Source organism: Ursus arctos, unplaced genomic scaffold, assembly GCF_023065955.2.
Source record: "Ursus arctos isolate Adak ecotype North America unplaced genomic scaffold, UrsArc2.0 scaffold_17, whole genome shotgun sequence".
In the NCBI taxonomy this organism is placed as follows: Eukaryota; Metazoa; Chordata; class Mammalia; order Carnivora; family Ursidae; genus Ursus; species Ursus arctos.
Genome location: NW_026622841.1, coordinates 45,675,331 through 45,698,750, shown reverse-complemented (window position 1 = coordinate 45,698,750; position 23,420 = coordinate 45,675,331). Strand labels below are relative to the sequence as shown.

At 44.0% G+C, this 23,420-nt stretch overlaps 1 protein-coding gene across 9 annotated transcripts in view; it reads right to left on the bottom strand.

Annotated features, from left to right (window-relative positions):
- ANKRD29 (ankyrin repeat domain 29) overlaps positions 1-20,430 on the bottom strand; it is a 53,457-nt gene extending 33,027 nt beyond the window's left edge. For 2 of the 9 annotated variants that reach the window (XM_057313181.1, XM_057313186.1), the window contains exons 1-2: positions 19,996-20,110; positions 10,407-10,517 (exon numbers count right to left, since the gene is read on the bottom strand). In XM_057313181.1, the coding sequence (XP_057169164.1) occupies positions 10,407-10,517; positions 19,996-20,016 (132 nt within the window). In that variant the 5' untranslated portion in view covers positions 20,017-20,110. Of the gene's footprint in view, positions 1-10,387; positions 10,518-19,995; positions 20,116-20,261 lie in introns of those variants that run through there. The other 7 variants (XM_057313182.1, XM_044382888.3, XM_057313185.1 and 4 more) reach the window with 7 other exon arrangements.
- Between the last annotated feature and the right edge of the window lie 2,990 nt (positions 20,431-23,420).

Below are 23,420 nucleotides of genomic sequence, written 5' to 3'. Positions count from 1 at the left end.
ACTGCCTAACTGGCTAACGCCACTCCCCCTTATGCAACACCTGTGCATGTTGTGGATCTGCCCCCTCCAATGCGCTCTTGGCTGGAGCCCATTCAAACCAGGGCCACAAGCCTGGCAGTCTGCAAGCATCCCCAACAAGGGTCAGCACCACTCCAAAGTGACTCCTGCCCTGGGAAGAGGGAAAGATAACCACACAAGCAATCATCCTGTGGCCCCAGCAGTGGGCCAGGTGCAGACAGCTGGTCTGATTGCAGGCCCCACCCACCCATGAAGGATCTCAGGGGACAACACAGGGAAAGCACCCTGCAGTTTGGTGCTACTGTGTCTCTGGCAAATACCTGGTCTGACTCAACTCAAGCCCAGGGTGGCCCCAGACTGGCCCACTAACACTAGAGACCAAACACTGCCCCAAACAGCAAAGAGAGCCACCGCAGATGCCTGGGCTGAAGAAAAAAGTATCTCAGCCACAAGAGCAGGGCACACAACACACATGGGAGACACCCCTGAAGTGCCAGGTTCTGGTGAACAGGGGACACTGCACCACAGGGCACTACAGGACCTCTTCTTCATAAGGCCACCACTTTCAAGAGTGGGAGATGTAGCTGACTTTCCTAACACACAAAAACAGACACAGAGAATTAGACAAAATGAGGAGATAGAGGAATTTGTCTCAAATGAAAGAACAGGGCAAAACCACAGCAAGAGACCTAAGTAAAATGGAAATAAGTAATATGCCTGACAGAATTAAAAGTAATGGTCATAAAGATACTCACTAGACTTGAGAAAAGAGAGGAGGACATCAGTGAGACCCTTAACAAAGCGATAAAAACAACTAATCAGAGACGAAGAGCACAATAAATGAATTAGAAATACACTAGATGCAGCAGACTAGAAGAAGCAGAAGAGTCAATCAGTGACCCAGAGGACAGAGTAATGGAAAGTAATCAAGCTGAGCAGGTGAAAGAGAAAAACAAAAAGCAACATGAGAATATATTTAGGGAACTCAGTGACTCCATCCGGCCTAATAACATTTGGATTTATAGGGATCCCAGAAGGAGAAGAGAAAAGGGGACAAAAAATTTATTTGAAGAAATAATAGCTGATAACTTCCCAAATCTGGGGAAGGAAAGAGAAATCCAGATCCAAGAGGCAGAGAGATTCCCTCAACAAAATCAATGCGAGGAGGTCCACACCAAGACACATAGTAATCAAAATGACAAAGAGTAATGATAAAGAGAGAATTTTAAAAGCAGCAAGAGAAAAGAAAACGGTTACATACAGGAGAAATCCCTTAAGGCTATCAGCAGATTTTTCAACAGAAATCTTGTAGGCCAGAATAAAGTGGCATGATATACTTGAAGTGCTAAAAGGAAAAAATATGCAGCCAAAAATACTCCACCCAGCAAGGCTATCATTCAGAATAGAAGGAGAGCTACAGAGTTTCCAAGACAAACAAAAGTTAAAGGGATTCATGACCACTGAACCACCCCTACAAGAATGTTAAAAGCGCCTGGGTGGCTCAGTCGTTAAGCGTCTGCCTTCGGCTCAGGGCATGATCCCAGCATTCTGGGATCGAGCCCCACATCAGGCTCCTCCGCTGGGAGCCTGCTTCTTCCTCTCCCACTCCCCCTGCTTGTGTTCCCTCTCTCGCTGGCTGTCTCTCTGTCAAATGAATAAATAAAATCTTAAAAAAAAAAAAAAGCGACTCTTTGAGTGGAAAGGAAAGATCGTAACTAAGAGTAAGAAAAATAGGAAGCACAAAAGCAGTAAAAATAAGTACATTTGTAAACAATCAGTCAAGGAACTCACAAAATAAAAGGATATAAAGTATGACACCATATACCTGAAACATAGGTGTGGGGAGGTATAGAGAAGCAAAGATGAGTTCAAACATAAGTGACCATCAACTTAATATAGACTACTATATGTAGATGTTATATGCAAGCCTAATGGTAACCACAAATCGAAAACCGGTAATAGATACTTAAAAAACAAAGAAGAATCCAAGAATATCACTAAAGAAAGCCAACTTACCATGAGAGAAGAGGGCAAGGGAAGAATGGAACAGAGAACTACAAAAACAACCATAAAACAAGTAAGAAAATAGCAATAAATACATACCTATCACTAATTACTTTGAATGTAAATGGATTAAACACTCCATTTAAAAGACATAGGATGACAGAATGGATTTAAAAAAAAAAGACCCTTGGGGTGCCTGGGTGGCGCAGTCAGTTAAGCATTTGACTCTTGGTTTTGGCTCAGGTCATGATCACAGGGTCATGAGATTGAGCCTCATGTCAGGCTCTGCACTAGGCATGGAACCTACTTAAAATTCTCTCTCTCCCTCTCTCTCTGCCCCTCTCACTTGTGCTCTCTCTCTTTCTCTCAAATAAGTGAATAAATATATATATATATAAAAACCCAAACAACAAGACCCATATGCTGCCTATAAAACTCATTTCAGACTAAAAGACACCTGCAGATTGAAAGTGGGGATAGAGAAACATTTATCATGTAAATGGATGTCAAAAGAAAGCCTGGGGAGCAATACTTATTTCAGACAAAGTAGACTTTGAAAAAAAGACTACATTAAGAGACAAAGAAGTACACCATATAATAATAAAAAGACAATCCAACAAAAAGATGTAATAATTGTAAATATTTATGCACCCAACATGGGAGCACCCAAATATATAAAACAGTTAATAACAAATATAAAGGAACTAATTGATAGTAATACAATAATAGCAGGGGACTTTAACACCCCATGATGGACAGATCATCTAAACAGAAAATAAACAAGGAAATCGTGGCTTTGAATGACACATTGGACCAGTTGGGTTTAACAGATATATTCTGAATATTCTATCCTAAAACAGCAGAATACACATTTTTTCAAGTGCCCATGGAATATTCTCCAGAATAGATCACATATTACACTACAAAACAAGTATCAATAAGTTCAAAAAGATTGTAGTCACACTATGCATCTTTTCTGACCAAAATGTTATGAAACTAGAAGTTAATCAAAGAAAAAAGTATGGAAAGAGCACAAATACATGGAAGTTAATAATATGCTATTAAATAATGAATGGGTCAATGAAGACATCAAAGAAGAAATTTAAAAAATACATAGAGACAAATGGAAATGAAAACACAAAGGTCCAAAATATTTGGGATGCAGCAAAAGTGGTTCTAAGAAGGACGTATACAGCAATACAGGCTTACCGTGAGAAGCAAGAAAAATCTCAAATAAACAACCTAACTAACACCTAAAGGGGCTGGAAAACAGGCAAACAAACAACAAACAAACTAAACCCCAAACCAGTATAAGGAAGGAAATAATAAAGATTAGAGCAGAAATAAATGGTATGGAACCTAAAAAAACAACAGAACAGATCAATAAAACCAGGAGCTGGTTCTTTGAAAAGATCAACAAAATTGATAAACTTTTAGATAAACTCATCAAAAAGAGAGAGGATTCAAATAAATAAAATCAGATATGAAAGAGGAGAAATAACAACCAACACCACTGAAATATTATTTAAATTCCCAAAAACATATAACCTATCAAAACTGAATCAGGAAGAAATAGAAAATTTGAACAGAACCAGTTACTAGCAATGAAATTAAATCAGTAATCAAAAAATTCCCAGCAAACAAAAGTCCAAGACCAGATGGCTTCACAGGTGAATTCTATCAAAAATTTCAAGAAAGAATTAATACCTATTATTAATACCTATTCTTCCCAAATTATTCCAAAAAATATAAGAGAAAGGAAAACTTTCAAATTTATTCTGTGGGGCCACCATTACCCTGATACCAAAACCAGACAAAGACTCCACGGAAAAAGAGAACTACAGACCAATATGTTTGATGAACATAGACGCAAAAATCTTCAACCAAATATTAGCAAACAGAACCCAACAATACAGTAAAACAATCATTTACTTCAATCAAGTGGGCTTTATTCCTGGGATGCAAAGGTGGTTCAATATTTGCAAATCAATCACTGTGATATGTTATATCAACAAGAGAAAGATAAAAACCATATGATCATTTCAATAGATGCAGAAAAAGCATTTGACAAAGTACAACATCCATTCATGATAAAAAAAAAAAAACCCTCTGCAAAGTAGGTACAGAGGGAACATATCTCAACATAATAAAGGCCATATATGAAAAACCCACAGTGAACATCATACTCAATGGGGGAAAATTGAAAGTTTTTCCTCTAAGATTGGGAACAACACAAGGATCTCCACTCTCGCCACTTTTATTCAACATAGTACTAGACATCTTAGCCACAGCAATCAGACAAGAAAAGGGAATAAAGGGCATCAAATTAGTAAGGAAGAAGTAAAACTTTCACTATTTGCTGATAACATGCTACTATATATAGAAAAACCCCAAAGACTCCACCAAAAAACTCCTAGAACGGATAAATGAATTCAGTAAATTTGCAGGAAACAAAAATCAATGTACAGAAATCCATTGCATTTCTATACACTAGTAACGAAGGAGCAGAAAGAGAAATTAAGAAAACAATCCCATTTACAAGTGCACCAAAAATAATAAAATACCTAGGAATAAACCTAAACAAGGAGGTGAAAGTTGTACTCTGAAAACTATAAGACACTAATGAAAGAAATTGAAGAGGACACAAACAAATAGAAAAACATTCCAGGCAAATGGATTGTAAGAACAAATATTGTTAAAATGTCATACTTCCCAAAACAATCTACAGATTGAATGCAATCCCTATCAAAACATCAACAGCATTTTTCATAGAGCCAGAACAAATAATCCTAAAATGTGTATGGAATCGCAAAAGACCCAGAATAGTCAAAGCAATCTTGAAAAAGAAAAACAAAGCTGGAAGTATCACAATTCCAGATTTCAAGTTACAAAGTTGTAGGAATAAAAACAGTATGGTGCTGGCACAAAAATAGACACAGGAACAGAATAGAGAGCCCAGAAATAAACCCATGGTGTTATGGTCAATTAATCTTTGACAAAGGAGTCAAGAATATACAATGGGGAAAAAGGCAGTCTCTTCAACAAATGGTGCTGGGAAAACCAGACAGGTACATGCAAAAGAATGAAACTGGACCACTTTCTTACATCAGGCACAGAAATAAACTCAAAATGGATTAAGAACCTAAATATGAGACCTCAAACCATAAAAATTCTAGAAGAGGGAACAGACAGTAATTTCTGTGACATAAGCCATAACATCTTTCTAGATATGTCTTCTGAGGCAAGGGAAACAAAAGCGAAAATAAAGTATTGGGACTACACCAAAATAAAATGTTTCTGCACAGCAAAGGAAACAACAAATAAAACTAAAAGCCTACTGAACTGGAAAAGATATTTGCAAATGACAGATCTGATAAAGGGTTAGTATCCAAAATATATAAATAAGTTATACAACTAAACACCAAAAAACCCAAATAATCCAATTTGAAAATAGGCAGAAGACATGAACAGACATTTCTCCAAAGAAGACATCCAGATGGCCAACAGACACATTAAAAGATGCTCAACGTCACTCATTCTCAGGGAAATACAAATCAAAACCACAATGAGATATCACCTCACCCCTGTCAAAATGGCTAAAATCAAAATCGCAAACAGAACAAGTATTGGTGAGGATGTGGAGAAAAAGGAACCCTCACACACTGTTGGTAGGAATGCAAATTGGTACAGCCACCGTAGAAGATGGTATGGAGCTTCCTCAAGAAATTAAAAATAGAAATACCGTATGATCCAGTAATTGCACTACTGGGTATTTTCCCTAAGAATACAAAAACACTAATTTGAAGGGATATATGCACCCCTACATTTATTACAGCATTATTTACAATAGTCAAGATATGGAAGCAGTCCAAGTGTCCATCAATAGATGAATGGATAAAGAAGATATCTATCTATCTACCTACCTACCTACACACACACACACACACACACACACACACACACACACGAATATTATTCAGCAATAAAAAAGAATGAAATCTTGCCATTTGCAACAACATGGATGGATCTAGAGAGTATAACGTTAAGCGAAGTAAGGCAGTCAGAGAAAGACAAATACAATTTGATTTCACTCATATGTGGAATTTAAAAAACAAAACAAACAAAGGGGAAAAAAGAGATAAACCAAGAAACAGACTCGTAACTGAGAGAGAACAAACTGATGGTTACCAGAGGGGTGATGGGTGGGGGGATGGGGGAAATAGGTGAGGGGATTAAGAGTACACTTATCTTGATGAGCACTAAGTAATACATGGACTTGTTGTATCATTATAGTATACACCTGAAATTAATATAACACTGTAGGTTAATTACACTGGAATTAAAATTTAAAAAGAAATCCAATCTGAAGATAGCAATAAATGCATCCTTTACATGAGACGTAAGAAATTTTTTTTATCATAGGTTATACTTGTTTCAAAATAAAAATCAATCATGAGGCACAAGAAGCACAGAGCAACTTAATTTTGATGTTTAAAAAGAAAGATTAAAAATGTTATGTGCATTTGCTTTAAAGGAAGGAGCCATGAATGAAACAAATTTAAAAATACTCTCTAGATTGTATCTCAATTCCACATCACGGTCAATTGAGAAAAAGAGGCTAAAGACAAGGGAGAAAGAGAATAAAGAAGTAGTATCTGTCGATGTAGTTATTAAGCTACATAAAAATGTTTCCTTTATATTCAAAACTTATCAGCTGGACAAACTGTAATTCCCTTAAGATTAAGGTTAATTTATTTCATTAGCTGATGTTAAAGTGCACCTTTTAAAACTCGTTGATTTTCAACAGAGGATACAGTGGATATGAATGTGGCGAAGACTACAGCAAACACCACAGCGACATACATACGTTCACACATCTCAAAAGGCCAGAGGAAGCTTGCCATTGCACTTCTGGTGGTAAGTGTGCATCAGAGAGATGAAGGAAGCAAAGAATGCAAACACCACGTGAAGACAACATTAATCTAGGAATGAAGGTGAATGTCAGCAAATCAAAGCTTTGCTGTGTGGTGGGTTTAAATGCTATTTGTCGGAAGTTTGAACATGGTCATGAACTTGAGGTTGGGAGCAGTTCCCAAGAGAGCCCCAGGGCCTCTCCTTGCATTCCATCAGCTCTTCTAGGAGTTCCAGAAAAATCAGAGGGTGGGCCCCACTGGCCAGAGCAGGACTAGTCAGAGGTCATTCACCACCAGGGACATTCTGGAACCCAGACTCCATGTTCAGGTGGCACCGGAAGGAGGTAGAAATCCTCCCAGGGAAATTTTGAGGGGAACCAAGACCTGTACTGTTCCCAAACATCTCCCTGTCTCTGTTACTACCAATCTTAGAGACCCTTTCAAAATCAGCAATATGTCTGAAATTACTGTCATTTAGACTCGCTCCTTTGTTTAAATTTTTTATACTTTTAATCAATTTATTTTTAAATTTAAATTTTAGGTAGTTAACATATAGTGCAATGTTTGTTTCTGGAGTAGAATTCAGTGATTTATCACTTATATACAACACCCAGCGCTCATCATAACAAGTGCCCTCCTTATTACCCACCACCCAGCTAGCCCACCCCCCACCCCACCTTCCTCTATCAACCCTCAGTTTGTTCTCTACTGTTAAGAGTCTCCTTGGGGCGCTGGGGTGGCTCAGTTGGTTAAGTGTCTGCCTTCAGCTCAGGTAATGATCCCAGGGACATGGGACTGAGTCCACATTGGGCTCCCTGCTCAGTGGGGAATCTGCTTCTCCCTCTCCCTCTGCCCCTCCTCTCCACTTGTGCCCTCTCTATCTCTCTCTCAAATAAATAAATAAAATCTTTTAAAAAAGAGTTTCTTATGGCTTGTTTCCCTCTCTCCTTTTTCTCTTTTCCCTCTTCCCATATGTTCATCTGTTTTCTTTCTTAAATTCCATATATGAGTGAGATCAAGATGGTAGCTGTCTTTCTCTGACTGGCTTATTTCACTTAGCAAAATACACTCTAGCTCCATTCATGTTTTGCATATGGCAAGATTTCATCTTTTCGATGGCTGAGTAACATTCCATTACACACACACACACCCACCCCATATCTTCTTTATCCATTCATCAGTTGATGGACATTTGAGTTCTCTCCACAGTTTGGCTATTGTTGATAATGCTGTTATAGACATTGGGGTGCATGTATCCCTTCAAATCTGTATTTTTGTATCCTTTGGGTAAATACCTAGTAGTGCATGAGAAGATGTTCAACATCACTCAGCATCAGGGAAATACAAATCAAAACCACGATGAGATACCACCTCACACCTGTCAGAATGGCTAAAATTAACAACACAGGAAACAACACATGTTGGCGAGGATGTGGAGAAAGGGTAACCCTCTTACAGTGTTGGTGGGAATGCAAGCTGGTGCAGCCACTCTGGAAAACAGTGTGGAGCTTCCTCAAAAGGTTAAGAATAGAGCTACCCTATGATCTAGCAAATAGACTCACTCCTTTGGGTTAAGGAATCATTTCTCCAGAGAGCTGTTAATTAAATGAGTTTCTATTTTAAACAAGGAGGAGTAAACGTATTAGTATCTGTTCATAGAAGTAAAATTTCTCATTCAGATAGCAGACCAAGAGAGACAGACGATGAGCTCCGAGGGGAAAGGAGGAAGCAGGACCCGTCACACTGAGTGGGAAAGGGCGCTGGTAAGGCTGAGAGTTCGGGGTACTTACTGTCTGGGGGGCAGGATGTGTGTGGTGCTGTGAGGTGGCCCCTAGGAAACTGAAAGTCAGGAAAGAGTTATGGGGTGGCTGAGAAAAGGTGACGTCAAGAAGAAGAGGAAAAGTGGTAATCAATGTGATTGGGGGTGAGGCCACAATGAAAACCAGCTCCCCTACTGCAGTGTGGCCCAGGGTGGCCCTGCTGGCCTGGAAGACTCACGTAACACTGGGACGGCCAGTTCACAGATGCCTGACCTACTATCAGCCTGGGTCCCAGCAAGGAACAGATGGCACAGTCACACTGGGGTAGCCGGAAGAAAGCTAGTGATTTATAAAGCTGAGTCCTGGGCGTAGGGACACTACAAGAACAATGTTGAACTGGGAACTAGCGGCGGCGGGGCTCCCCTGCCAGCCCAGCCTGAAGGCACAGGGTGGCGGGGGAAGGTTGTGACTCCCAGGACACAGAGCTAGAACACTGCTGCCAGACAGAGCAGGGGACACCGGCTCCCCAACGTCCCTCTCCTCCCACCCTCTGATTCTTACCAGTACGTACATTGGCCAAACCCAACTGGAGGTCAGAGGGAAGCAAGTCCACTAGGCCCTACCTTTCAGGCTTCGGGACACAGAGCAAGCTGAAGAAGGGTCTGGGTGAATCTGGAGGTGCAAACCCAAGACACTGCATACGATGCCCCCAGTGGGCAAAGTGGAGCGAACTTGGATATTTCAGGCTGGCGGCTGATCTCACTTCCCAAATTTGTGCAATAAAAGCTGGAAATGGCACATCCTGCTTTTGGGAAAACAATAAGGCTCCCTTGAAAACATTTTTATTCCTAAAATCAAAATGTTTCTGGTGTGTCTCTTTCTCGCTCTCATTTGAGGTCTTCTTGATCCCCAGAGATGCATAGTCCTGCTGAGTACAGAGAAATCGCTGCTTCTACCCGGGAAGGGAAGGGCTCCCTGAATGATGCCGGCCAGTGGGCACTAGTGTCTGTTTTTAGACCACTTCCTTGCCAGTGAGTGCATTGATTTTGCAACGATAATGAAAGGTAAGAGGCTGGGTGGCGGCTTCCATTGTCAGTTCTCTTATCTTTGGAGAAAAACCCAACTTACACACTCATGGCAGTCCTCTTCTGCTCTGAATTATCTCCACTTTCCACGGAAGCAGTTGGTTTGAATTCTCTGACTAAAAACGCTTTCCTTCTTGGAACTTGCCAATTCTAATTCCCAGTGAAGTGCCTCTTTCCTTATTGTGGCTGCCTTCCGTTTATGCATGCAATGGTTTCCCTAATTTGTTTTTAATTTTAAAAAATATTTATTTGAGAGAGAGAGCGAGTGAGCGCATGTACAAGTGTGTGTGAGTGGGGGGAAAGGCAGAGGCAAAGAACACCAAGCAGACCCTCCACTGAGCACAGAGCCTGACTTGGGGCTCGATCTCACACCCCGAAACCACGACCCGAGCAGAAATCAAGAGTTGGACTCTTAACCAACTGAGCCACCCAGGTGCCCCCCGCCCCCAGCCCCCAGTATGTTTTTACATTCACCACGGTACCTTGGACTTTTTAAAAGTATAAAGCAAGCATACAGAAAGAATAGATAAGCACTGTAAAGGGAAATGTATTCATGAGCTGCTCTCATGCCAGCAGGGGAAATGGTGTGCCCTTGGCATGCATATACCGAATGAATCCGTCCGTACACTGTCCCTGCAGTCCACATCCACCCGACCACTGTTCAACAACAGCCTGAGCAGAGCCAGGTTGCCTCTCCTTGCTGCCCAGAATGCGGCGTTGGCAAGTGGAGTTTCCTTCTGCAGAAGCAAAATGAGACAGGATCTTAAACTTGACATCAGTTAATGTGACCGCTTCTATGCAAATACATACTACTCAAAAAGCAGAATTTCCAGATGTGTCGTAGCATGGAAAGACTGCTCGTCCAGCAACAGATGATCGTAATATACTTGGTTATGGAACACATTCTATTTTATACCAGATACCGGAGTGCTATTACGAAGAGCAGTGTTGTTGATAATACAGCACTATTAATACCCTATTTCCCACCAATGTTCTCACTTTCCTGCCTCTTGTGTCTTTGTTCACAGTTTCCTTTTTGCTTGAAAGGAGTTCTCCCCCATCCTTCAAGGCCAAGGCTCTGCTTAAATGCTATTTCCTCCCTGAAACGTTCCCAAATCCCTTTTCGCCTCTAAGCAGAGAGAAATCTCTCCCAATTCTGACCTACCCAACCCACACCTTTTCTATGCCCTCAACTTTCTACCCAATTGCAGCTTTCTGGGTCAAGGCCTCAGCTTCCCTCCACCTAATCTTTTTTGCTTCAGCTGGAACTTATCAGAAGATTCAGTTAAGAATGAAGAACTCTGGGCAGAAAACACTGTTACGTGTCCTCACATGGATCCTTCTTTCCACCGCTGCATTATTTTAAAGCTGCAAAGTTAATGTTGGAACCATGCTATGGAAGGAATAGAGCTGGCCAACAGTTCTTCAAAAATCAGAGTGGGAGAGCTGACTGCAGTACAGTCGCCTTGCCTAAAACACATCAATTTGGATCTATAGAGAACTGTCCATGGCGGGAGGGTGAGGTTGGAGGAGGGGCTCTGGAACCAGACAGCTCTGGGTTTCAGCCCCAGCCCTGAGCAAATGACTTGGCCTTGGTGAGTCTTACACGACCTGCCTTGAAATTTTTGGTAAGGATTAAACGATGTAGGGTAATTGACAAAAACAATACCCAACATGGCATAAATGCTTACAGATGCTTGCTTTTCCCCCTCTGTGCACTTTTCTGTACAAAGTTAGAATCAGTAGGCAAAATTAAATTGAGAATTGGTACTATAAAAAATTTTGCTGGTCTCAGGAAATTTTCTAGCATTCAAATTGTTTAATAAAAGTACTTTTCTGGGTGGACTTAAAACTTCTATCTGACCCCAAAGCCCTTTTATGCAATATATCTTTTAAATATACTGATCAGGTATTAAATTCATTATCTTCCTTACCTATGCTAAGTCAAAAAGAAAACACAATAATGTCACCCACAACAAGGAGCCATCTAAAGATTAAAAAGAACTAAAAAAAAAAAATGTTTAGGTAATGTCCACACCCCGTGTGGGGCTCAAACTCACAACCCCGAGATGGAGAGTCTCATGTTCTTCTGAGTGAGACAGCCAGGCGCCCATCCACGGAGCCATCTAAAGTGAAAGCACAGTGAGAGCACGGGGAAGGGGGCATCTGTTGGTATGAGGATTTCTTTTCGGCAGCCCTTCAGCTCACCCACGATTTAGAGCTCTCGTGCGTTCCTGGAGGAGAGTGTGGCCAAGTGGGGAGTGCTAAGCAGGTTGCAAACATACTTTGAATAGTTTCCTGGCTCAGGTAGGAGGAATAACAAAAATCCCCTCAAATTCCAGATGAACAATTTGCTTTCCCCACAGGTGTAAATGTTATGGTTCCACGAATTTTCAGGCCAAAATGCAATGGTGACGTTCACACCCAGGGTCGGCGGCTTTTCTACCAGGCTGGGTCCACCATTGCCGCTGTTGGTGACTGGCTGGAGTGATGGCTAGGCAGGTCCGACTTGTAGCATCGATCATGAAACAATGCCCTTTCATTAGGGAGATTGCACAAGGCCAACATGAAGTCTGGAGGGTGAATTAGGAAGAGAACTTAATATGCACCAGGGAACAGCTCTGGTGGCTTTTCCTGAAACATGAAGACTTGAGAGTAATAAATTGTAAATCATTTTTAGTGATTTTATTGTTTCTCTTTAAGCCCAAATTATTTTCAAAAACCATTTGGAAACCACAAACTTCTATTGTCATAATAAACTCTCCTGCCTTGAGGATGGCCTCGGGGCTTTCTCTCCTGTCAGGGCCAGATTTCCTGGTTTCCCAAAAGGTTTTAGAAACTGAGCTTTGTGAAAAGCCGGACAGATTTCACTCTCCCTCAAGTGCCTGTTTTACTGGGAGGTGGAGGCAAGAGAGTCGATTTGGGGTAGAAAGAGCTGAAGAGCTGAGTTCAAGTCCTAAGCCTGCTACTTGCCAGCTCTGTGACCCTGGGAAGGTTATTTAACTTGTCTCTGTCCCAGTAAAATGGGAACAATAATGCCAGGAGTAGCACTTCTGCCATGCGTTGTTAGAGAATTAAAGGAGAGAATACATGTCAACTCCATGTGATGGTGAACATATAATATAATATATATAATATAAATGCACAGTCCTCAGAGCTCTTTGAAATTCATTTGCTTGGTCATACTGGCCTGTATTAGGGACGGTGGTCCTGGCCAGGGTCTGGGACAAGAGGTACGAGTCAACCTTGATCTCAGCTCTAATGGCTTTACGGCCCAGTAGGAAAGCAAATCATGCCACTAGACATCAGAAGTTAATTACGGGTGCTAGAACAGGAATGCGGATTACTTGTGAGAGCACAGAATGGCCGGCCTAGACGAGGGGGGTAGCCAGGAAAGGCTTCAGAGAAGGAATTCTCGAGAAGAGTCTCAAAAGATGAGCAGGGAACTTAGTGAGAAGCATCCCAGGCAGCCAGGGCAGTGAAGCAAAGACATGGAGGCTCGCCACAGCATTCTGGGAATTGTCATTAGCTCTGAAGGGCTGGAGAGAAGGATAGGAGTAGGGAGAGGGCAGGGGACACTGTGGGGCTGAAAGCAGGCAGGGCCAGATCCCAAAGGATCTGCTGGGCCATGCCATGGGGTTTGTCTGGGCACAGGGGAGCCAAGGCAGAGTTTTAAGGTGGGGAGATACTATCGGTTTTGTGTTTTAGAAAGGTCCCTGACAGCCTCAGGGAGAATGGAGTGATGCCTGGAGCCAGTCTGAGGTTGGTGTCTACAAGGGTTAGGGGACTATTGCATAGACAAGGCAAGAGAAGATGGGGGCCCAAGCTCAAGCTAACAGTTTTGGTCTGCGACCATATAGGCAGGAGAAGGTGGGGGCAAGGAGTCTGGACTGACTCCGGGGTTTCTGGTTTGAGTGCCTGGATGAGGAGGTGCCCTTCCTGAAAGTGGGAAATACCGTAAGAGGGGCAGGCTTTGGGAAAAAATGATGAGTCCAGCTGCGAACGCGCTTTGTGCCCGAGGGGCTTCCAGGAGGAAACGACTACCATAACTGTGGCTAAGCTCTCCGATCATGCTGCGGCGGATGCAGTTGGTGGAGGGCAGGTATCTTGCCCTAATACTAAGAGCTTGTTCTGTAGCACTTGGGATATGCTCCACACATACGACCTCACTGAATCCCCATCAGAGCTCGGTGAGGTGGGCACTGTTGCACAGGTGAGGTAAGGGAGAAAGCACAGGCAGGCTTCGGACCCAGGCAGTCTGGTGCTCGGGGCTGCCCTTTCAGCCATCCCACTCTTCTGCCTCTGGTGGACTTCTGTGGACAGCGAGGAATAAGGCAGCATTGACCCTGCTGGCCTCCTTCCTATCCTCATTCCAAGCTGGTCTTCTGCCAAGACGGAAAGGCCCTTGACCTTCCTTCTCTTTGGGGTCGATACACACCCTGTTGCCCGGATAACTTCCAAACCTCCTCTGATGATACGCACACCATCGTAAGTGCTGGAGAGTGAAGAGGGGCGAGCACTTTAGCCTTTGACGGTGATGATGCACGTGGAAGTGCTTTACTATTTAACCTCTTTCTTGATTTTTCTGATCTCTATAGTGAGGCCAGTGAGTCTCCCTCAGGCAGGCCTGTTGGTCATGATATTATGAGGAACGGCAGCACCAACCAATGCTGAGATCTTGCTCTGTCTGTATCTGATGTGGAAGCACTTCCACTGCCCTGAGGCAGGGACTCCCAGATCAGCCTCACGACATAGGTGTTTTTATTATACCCATTCTTTTTTTTTTTTTTTAAGATTTTATTTTTTTATTTGAGAGAGAAAGAGAGAGAGAGAGATCAAGAGCACAAGCAGGGGAAGCGTTAGAGGGAGAGGGAGAAGCAGACTCCCCACTGAGCAGGGAGCCCTACTTGGGACTCGATCCCAGGACCCTGAGATCATGACCTGAGCCAAAGGCAGACGCTTAACCAACTGAGCCACCCAGGCGCCCCTATTATTCCCATTCTTAAGATGAGGTAACTGAGGCACAGAAATGGATCACTCAAGGTCATAGAGTTAGGAACCAGCATTCAAACCCAACTCTGAGTCCAGAGTCTGAGGTCTTATATCTTATGCCCTGGGAGAAAAATTGAGTGTAAACTTCCACATATGCCATATTTTCTTCTTTTTCTCCCCTTTACTGCCAGGATTTTGGCTCACACACTGCTCATTATTACACTACCAGCAATTAGTTACAGGAAGGAAGGGGAGAGGAAACACAGAAGGGAAATTGTTACTTGTACAGAACTGGAATTCTGATTAAAAGCTAAAAGGGGGTAGAGATTTAAATCATTAGTTTAAAAAAAGGTTTAGAATACTGTGGGCTTCGATTGTGTATTTATTAATTCAATCAAGAGAACATTAGTAATGAATTTCTTTGATGTTAGAGGCCACATTAAATAAGGATAGAATGCAGGACTGAGAAGCCATGTGCAGAAGGACACTTTTGAGATGTCATTGGCTATTCTTTTCTAAGGTTTTTAAATTTATTTGAGAGAGTGGGAGAGTGAGAGCAGGGGTAGGAGCAGAGGGACAGGGACAAGCAGACTCTGTGCTGAGTGTGGAGCCTGACTTGGGGCTTGATCTCAGGACCCTGAGACCATGACCTGAGCCGAAACTAAGAGTCGGATGCTTAACCACCTGAGCCACCCAGGTGCCCTGTCACTGGCTATTCTAATCCATTGTCCCCTTCATGCTAAGTACTTGAAATTTTCAGAATGTTTGATAAACATTAGAGAAACCTAAACCCTATGTTGTCAGTACTGTTACACTTCTGAAGGTGATCGGAAACTGAAGGGGAAAAGTAAGTGATTTGCCCCAAGCATTCTACCTTCGAGGTAGGATCATTTAATACCACCATTTCCAAACCGGGAACTCAAGACCATGTGGAAAGTCTGTTTAAGACAGATACGTCAAGAACAGGCAAATCTATAGAGACAGAAAGTAGAGTAGCATTCTAGACGTCTAAAGCTGGGAAGTTTGGGGGTGGGGGAGAGAGGGATGCTAATGGGTATGTGATTTATTTGGGGCGATGATTAAAATATCCTAAAATTGATTGTGCTGATGGTTGCACAACTCTGAATATTCCAAAAACCACCGAAATGAACACTTTCCGTGGGTGAATTATTGGTATGTGATCTGTATTTCAATGAAGCTGTTTAAAAACATATGTGGCTTTGTAAATTTATTTTCCTGCAGTTCAAATAATTTTAGCTGACCGGTGAGTTGAAGCCGATTATGAGATAATTTACGTACTTTCAGAACAAGGATGGAAAATACAAGTTCCCCTACTTTTAGCCCAGCCATGAGCGGCTTCTATCACCAAGATGAAACATGGTATGGAGACACTCTGTCCTCCTGGGTAAAACATGCTCAAGAAAGAAGCAGGCATTGTTCTTTCTCTAGCAATGTTTCCTCCACTCCGGTGACCTCCTACACGGCGTTAAGAGTCTCCTTCCTCATTGCGTTAGGCTTTTGGCGACCTCAGGCCTGAAGAATAAGTCCTGAGTAGCTGACACGGCGCTTATATGGTCACAAGTCAGTGTACTGAAATCCGTGACCTTCATTCCACGAAAAGGCTCAGACCCGCACCCTCAAAAAGAGTTTGCTTTTACTTTAAAAATAATTCTAACAAACATGTGTCTGTTTTCCCAACCAGAACAAATGAGGACTTGCCAATTTTGAAAGAGGAAGTTTACTGGAGGCAGACCAGTGATTGCTGATAGCTTAATGGAGCGAGGAGAAGTAGCTGCAAAGGGGTCCGTGTGGCTCAGAAGCAAACCGCCCTACATGTGGTGCCTCTAAGTGATCGGTAAGAGGCTAACTTGTGACTTACGATGCTCTGTTTATTCTCCCACAGACGCAGCCAACAACGCCAGGGCTTTTTAAACAAAGGCTGTGGGGACCCAGGGACGAGGGCCTATGAGACTTGCAGAGGCCTATGGAAGTAAACAGTTAATCTATGTCTTTAAAATCAAAGTGAATGAATTAAATAGGGAGAAAATGTACCATCTTTGGCAACTCTATTCACTGCTAAATTTGGTATTCATAAAATATTGATGGCACATGAAAATAATTTGTAGGTCTGAGTTTCTCACTGCATAAGAATTACTATATATGAAAGTTGCAGGAAAATCACAAATATAAATTGTTATTCATGAATAAATTGTTTTAATAGCAATATAATAAAAACCCTTCCAAAAATGTACAATAAAAAGTCTATTATCTTGGGCTGTGAGTACATTTTAATATGTTTGATGGTATGCTAGCTAGGGTTAGGGCAGTCTCAATCAACTGGCCTGCGACTCTGCTCCCCTTGCCCTCAGGCCTTCCCTGTGTGCCGTTTGGAAGTCTACTTCATGGAAAATCAACTCCCCGTCCTTAACCTGGCACAGAGTACTTCCTCTCTCCCTGCGGTAAGCTCCCCGGCGCCTCCCATCTGGTGGGGCTGGGCCTTCTCCCACACCAGCCCTGGAGTGGAAGATGCAGTTAGGCTCTCCTCACTTGCCTTCGAGACGCTGTCCTTCCGGGCAGGTATACAAATCTCTGCTCCTTCATGACACCATGGTATGGACTGAAAATTTGTGTTCCCACCGCCCCCCCCAAACTCACATGTTGAAGCCCTAATTCCCAGCGTGATAGTATTTGGAGTTGAGGCCTTTGGGAGGTAATTAGGTTAGATGAGATCCAGAGGGTACAGTCCCCATGATGGGATCAGTGTTCTTATAAGAAAAGGAAGAGACACCAGAGATTCCTCTCTCCATATGAAGATCAGTGAGAATGTGGCTGTTTACAAGCCAGGAAGAGAATCTGCTGGCACCTTGATCTTGGACTTCCCAGCCTCCAGAACCGTGAGAAATTAAAGGACTGCTGTTTAAGCCGCCCAGTCTATGGTATTTTGTTATGGCAGCTCAAGCTAATACATACCTTTTGTTTATCAATGATACACAAATGATGGACATTTGGGTTGTTTCCACTTTTTGGCTATTATGAATAACAAAAGTGAACATCTGTGTACAAGTTTTTGTGTAAACAGGCATTTTCATTTCTTTTGGGTATATACGTAGGAATGGAATTGCCGGGTCACATAGTAACTCTATGCTTAACTTTTTGAAGAACAACCAGACTGTTTCCTAATATGACTGCATTATTTTACATTCCAGCCAGCGAGGTACGAAGACTTGAATTTCTCCACATCCTTGCCAACGCACCTGACACTGTCGGCCTTGTTGATTATAGTCATCCTAGTGGGTGTGAAATGGTGTCTCATTATGGCTTTGATTTGCATTTCCCTGATGACTAATGGTGTTCAGCATCTTTTCGGGTGCTTATTGGCCATCTGTATATCTTCTTGGGAGAAACGTCTATTCATCTCCTTTGCCCATTTTTAAATTGGGTTGTGTTTTCATTGTTGAGATATTTGTCCTCATTTAAAGATGGTCAAATCTGTACCATTTTAAAGCAAACAAACCCTTGGCCAGCTCCAAATCCCCACTGTGGCCACTGTTTCTTGCAGAACTTTTTGAAACAGTTCTGGATACTGGTGGTTCCCACCCACTGTCTTTTGAAGCTATTGCAGTCTGGCTCCTGAAGCCAGCACTTCACTGAAACTGCTCTGAGCAAGGTCACCAGCGGCCGTTTGTTACTAAATACAATGGACACTTTTCAATTCCCAGCTTGGTTTCTCTATAGTATTTATCACTGAGTTCCTCCCCATCTTTATCAAAGGATTAGAGATCCTTGGCTTAAATATCAGCACACGCTTCTGACTGTTCTCATACATGGCTGGCTGCTCTTCAGTTTTCTCAATGGGCTTCTCTTATTCTGCTCATTCTCAAGGCTTGATCTTCTTCAAGATTTTGTCTTCAGTCCTCTGTTTTCCACTTTTACATGGTCTCACTGGGCAATCACATTCATTCTCATGGGTTTAATTTGCACTTAACACTGCTCACTCCTACATCAGCTCATCTCTGTCTCCTGCCTAGACTATACTCCTGGGGTTCCCAGGTTGTAGATCTGTCTAATCAACATCTCTACCTGGACTTCCATCCATTCTTAAACTTTACATGTCCTAAACCAAACATTTTATCTTTATCTCTCTAGGCTTCCCTAACTCAGGAAATAATATCAATTACAGAATTCTATAGATTAAAATTGTTTTAAGTCACTCATATTTGTTTACTTCCTTCCATTCTAGACACCTGTTCCCTAGTCCCCACCACTTAACAAGATGACCTCAGCTCGGCTCCCTTCTCCAAACTGCGGCCAGAGGTCTTTCTAACATGCAAATCTCAACATATCATCCCTCTGTTTACATGAGCTACCGGAGGAGATGGGAGCCAGCCACATTAGGGTTTCATTGTTAACATTATTCATTTACTGCTGCAAGACTGTGATAAGTTATTTAACTTCTCCATGTTTTAGTCCTCTTGCTTTAAAAAAAAAAAAAAGGAGAGACACGCACGAAAGTACCATTTCATGGATCTTCCTGAGGATTCAGAAGATGCGCCCAGATGCCCTTGGCTCAGAGTCAGGCACATTTTAAGTGCTCAATACATTTTAATTATTTTTACTAAGACCTTTCAATAGAGGCAAATCAAGTACCGTCATTTTCATCCTAAAATGTTAGGATTAAATGGTATGACTTTAAACTCTTTTAAGTCAAGACTCCTTTGGACACTGAAGCCTGGTAATGAGCTGCAGCTCCACTCTGCTGGGCACTCAGCTTTAGCGTCCAAAAAGTGCTCTGGAGAGGAGGCGACAGTCGCGCCGCTGGCATTCGGAAATGAGGACGCAGAGTCGGGAATCGGTGCCGCAGCCCGGATCTCTCCCGGGGCGCGGCCGCAGGAAAGCGCTGACCGCGGGCTTCCCCGCCCCGCCCCCGCCCGTTACCCCGGCGACAGTCCCCGCCGCCCCTTCGCTCCGCGACCGGGCTCCCCTGACCTGCGGCCGTAAGTACCTAAAGCCTTTCAAGCAAAGCCCACACAACCAAACCACAAACCACAGGAGCCACTCCAGCCCGGTCGCTTCCCCTTGTCCCCCGCTAGCACCCAGGGCGGCCCTCACTCCACCCTGCCGGCCACGCGGCGCCGGCGACCCCGGGAGCGCCCCAGGGGCTTGCCCGCCGCCGCAGGTCTGCCGCCCAGCCCGGCACTCCCTCCCGGAGCCCGTGGCGCTCACCTTGAAGGACATCCTGCACATGTCCGCGGCCACCCCAGCGCGACCGGCGCGCTTCCGGCCCGGGACGCCCGCCCCAGCCCGCCGTCCCCTCCCCGCCGCGTTCCGCAGTGGGGCGGCCTCCCGCGCCGCGCGCTCCCGCGGTCGCCGCCTCAGATGGGGCCACGCGGGGAGGGCGGGGCGGAGGCGGGGCCGCGGGGGGCTCTGGGGAGGGGGCGGGCTGCGCGGGGCGCAAGCTCCCACCCACGCCCGTCCGCCCCGCACCCAACCTGCACAAGCTCTACTCCTCCGCTGGTGCCGTGTGCGGTCTGCGCCCGCAAGCAGGCACACCGCGCTGCTCCCACATGCACATCCGCGGTCTCACACACACCGGTGTACACGCCGCACTGCGCACATTCTCACGTTCGACACACAAGCGGTCCACACTCCCGTGCACGCACCCTCACTCTGCCTACACACATTGCATGCACATCCGCATTCCTGTGACACATACACACACTCCAGACTACGCACGCACAGATTGACACATCAGACTCCCACACTCACATCCGCGTATACACACTACACACCCACCCCCATCCCACACCTCACACATCTTTCAAAAGCGCATGGTCTGCATCCGAGGACTCCCAACCTTCATTACAGCGCAGGCATTGATGATGCGGATGAAACAGGAGAAAAAAATCCAGCCATCGCTTCCAAATAGTTATTTTCATTATTATTTCTGTCGTTTTAGGTTTCCTTTCTCTAACTTTTCTTTTCTAATAATGTATTTTTCGTTTTGTTATGTTTTATTTTCCTCCTGGGAAAACAAGCCTTTTGATTGAACGAGTGATACGGGGGTATTTTCCTTTTTGAAGGTGAAGGGCAAAGTGGGGACTGTTACTCATGGCCCCCTCCTTTTGATTACACCGGTCGCCTCCTCCCTTGGGCCTTTTGCTGCACAGCTGGAGTAGCTCGGGAGCTGTTCCCTCCCTCCTGCAGGCTGCCTTGCTGCTTGCCCAGGGTTGGTTTGGAGGAAGTGAAAGTGGGAGAATCACATTTTTTAAGTTAAAAAAATATATTGTTTTTTAAGTATAAAGGCAATAATAGCCTTTTTAGAAAACGCAAATGCTAAAGTAAAAGTAGACGTCTCACACGCTCCCGCTGTAGGAACCTACTCATTCCCCCCCCCCACCTCTGTGCCTCCTTCTCTCTTCTCAGTTGAATTGCTAATGAATATTTAATTCAAAAGTAGAAAAAACAAGAAATAAAAGTTCAGGATGAAATAAAAATGTTTATCTGTTATATATAAATCATATTACTTTGTGCTTAATTTGTTTTAAAGATTTTATTGATTTATTTACTTATTTGAGGGACAGAGAGAGACAAAGAGCGTGCAAGCAGGGTAGGGGGAGAAGGAGAGGCAGAGAATCTCAAGCAGACTCTGTGCTCAGAGCCCGACGTGGGGCTCCATCCCAGGACCCTGAGATCATGACCGGAGCTGAAATCAAGAGCTCGCTGCTTAACTGACTGAGCCACCCAGGCTCCCCGCTTTGTGCTTAATTTAAAAATAAAAACGTCCCAAAATTTGATAGAAAATTTCAAGTTTTAAATCAAGAAAGACTGGAAAATTTTTCCTTGCTTAGGTGTTTACGGATGAGACAGTTCTGAAGTTGCCATGCAACATTATTATGTAAGATCGAGCATGGGAGGTTTTGCTTTAATGGTTTTGTTAAACAAAAGGAGGGAAGAGAATATATTTTGAGCGCTGTCTGTGGGGTAGGTATTATGCCCATTGCACAGCTGGAAAAACTAAGGTCCTGAGAGATGAAGTAATTTGCTAATGAGTGACGGCGCTAGACAGACCTTTAATGAAGTTCTGTCTGGCTCCGAAGCCTGCTTCCTTTCTGCTACCACACTTGGGGCTCAAAGTTGGTTTTGGCAGTGAGTCCCTGGCCAGGCTGCTGATGGGATTTTTGTGGAAGTCACAGGAAAGAATGTGCCTGTAGAACATCCCACACGCCTGGCTAAGTTCATTTGCACAATAAAGCCCCGAAGCAGAACAACTCCCTGCTGATCACCATCAGGCAACTCCATCTAAAGAGGCCCCCTCCGAAATTTAACAGGCCTAACATGAAATTAAATCCCCATGGCCCTACTCTCTCCATCCAAGTAATTTCTCACGACCCACCAGAGTGTCTCCATACTTATCCGGGATTCTCCCTGTTATCACCCTCCCTCTCATCCCTATGGTTCTCTTTTCTCCCTCCTCTTTTGTCTGCCCTAACGCAGACCCTGACCCTCCCGCGATTGCTCCCCACTCAAGCCCCGGCTCCTGCAGCCGGCCCCTCAGCCACCTCTCTCCCAGCTTCGCTGAGCTCCTGCTTCCATAGCGTTCGGTGTTGCTGTAGACTCCACTCCGGTTAGTTTTGACTCCTCCAGCAGAGTTTAAAGCCTTCAAAGCCAGACCCCGGGTCTTCTGCTGTATCTTTTATTTTCTTCAGGGGCTAGTTCACGGCTGGAGAGAAGGTAGGTGGCCAACATTCAGGAATCGTTCAGTGGAAGATTCAAGGGATTGTGTTCTCCATATCTCCACGGTCAGAAGTCGCACCACGCCTCTCCGCAGGCCTCTGTGATTCACGTGCCCAGACATCAGTGTTCATCTCCAATGAGGCCATATTTGTTGTCACCTACTGTTCACACCAGTGCAGACTGCCCTGCATTTGCTCTTGATGTGGCACTGTTCCAGTAATGCTCCCGCAGAACTTGCTGGAACTGTGAAGTAGGTTAGACTGGTCTTCTGAGCCCTCTCCCCCCTCTCTTTTGTGATCAGGCCCCTTCACCCCAGTGAAGAGTATGCTCTGGACAACTTGCCTTCTACATTCCTTGTGTGCCTCCCCCCACCGCATCTCCGAGCAGGTCAGCTCAGTCTCTTCTCTTGGAATTGACAGTAGACGAAGCTTGTGCAGTGCAGAGTGTAGCAGAGGGTTGAATAATCTGCCCCAGCATCCGTGACCCCTTTCCTTTTCCCTATCAGAACACTAATTTTGTTCAGGCATCTACCAAACTCCACCTTAGGATATGCTTCAGGGGAGCCCAGCCCACTTTTCTTTTCTTTTCTTTTCTTTTTTATAATAACAGTTTTTTATTACATTATGTTAGTCACCATACAGCACATCCCTGGTTTCTGATGTAAAGTTCGATGATTCATTAGTTGCGTATAACACCCAGTGCACTAAGCAATACGTGCCCTCCTTACTACCCATCACCAGCCTAACCCATTCCCCCACCCCCTCCCCTCTGAAGCCCTCAGTTTGTTTCTCAGAGTCCATAGTCTCTCATGCTTCATTCCCCCTTCTGATTACCCCCCCTTTCCTTATCCCTTTCTTCTCCTACCAATCTTACTAGTTCTTATGTTCCATAGATGAGAGAAATCATATGATAAT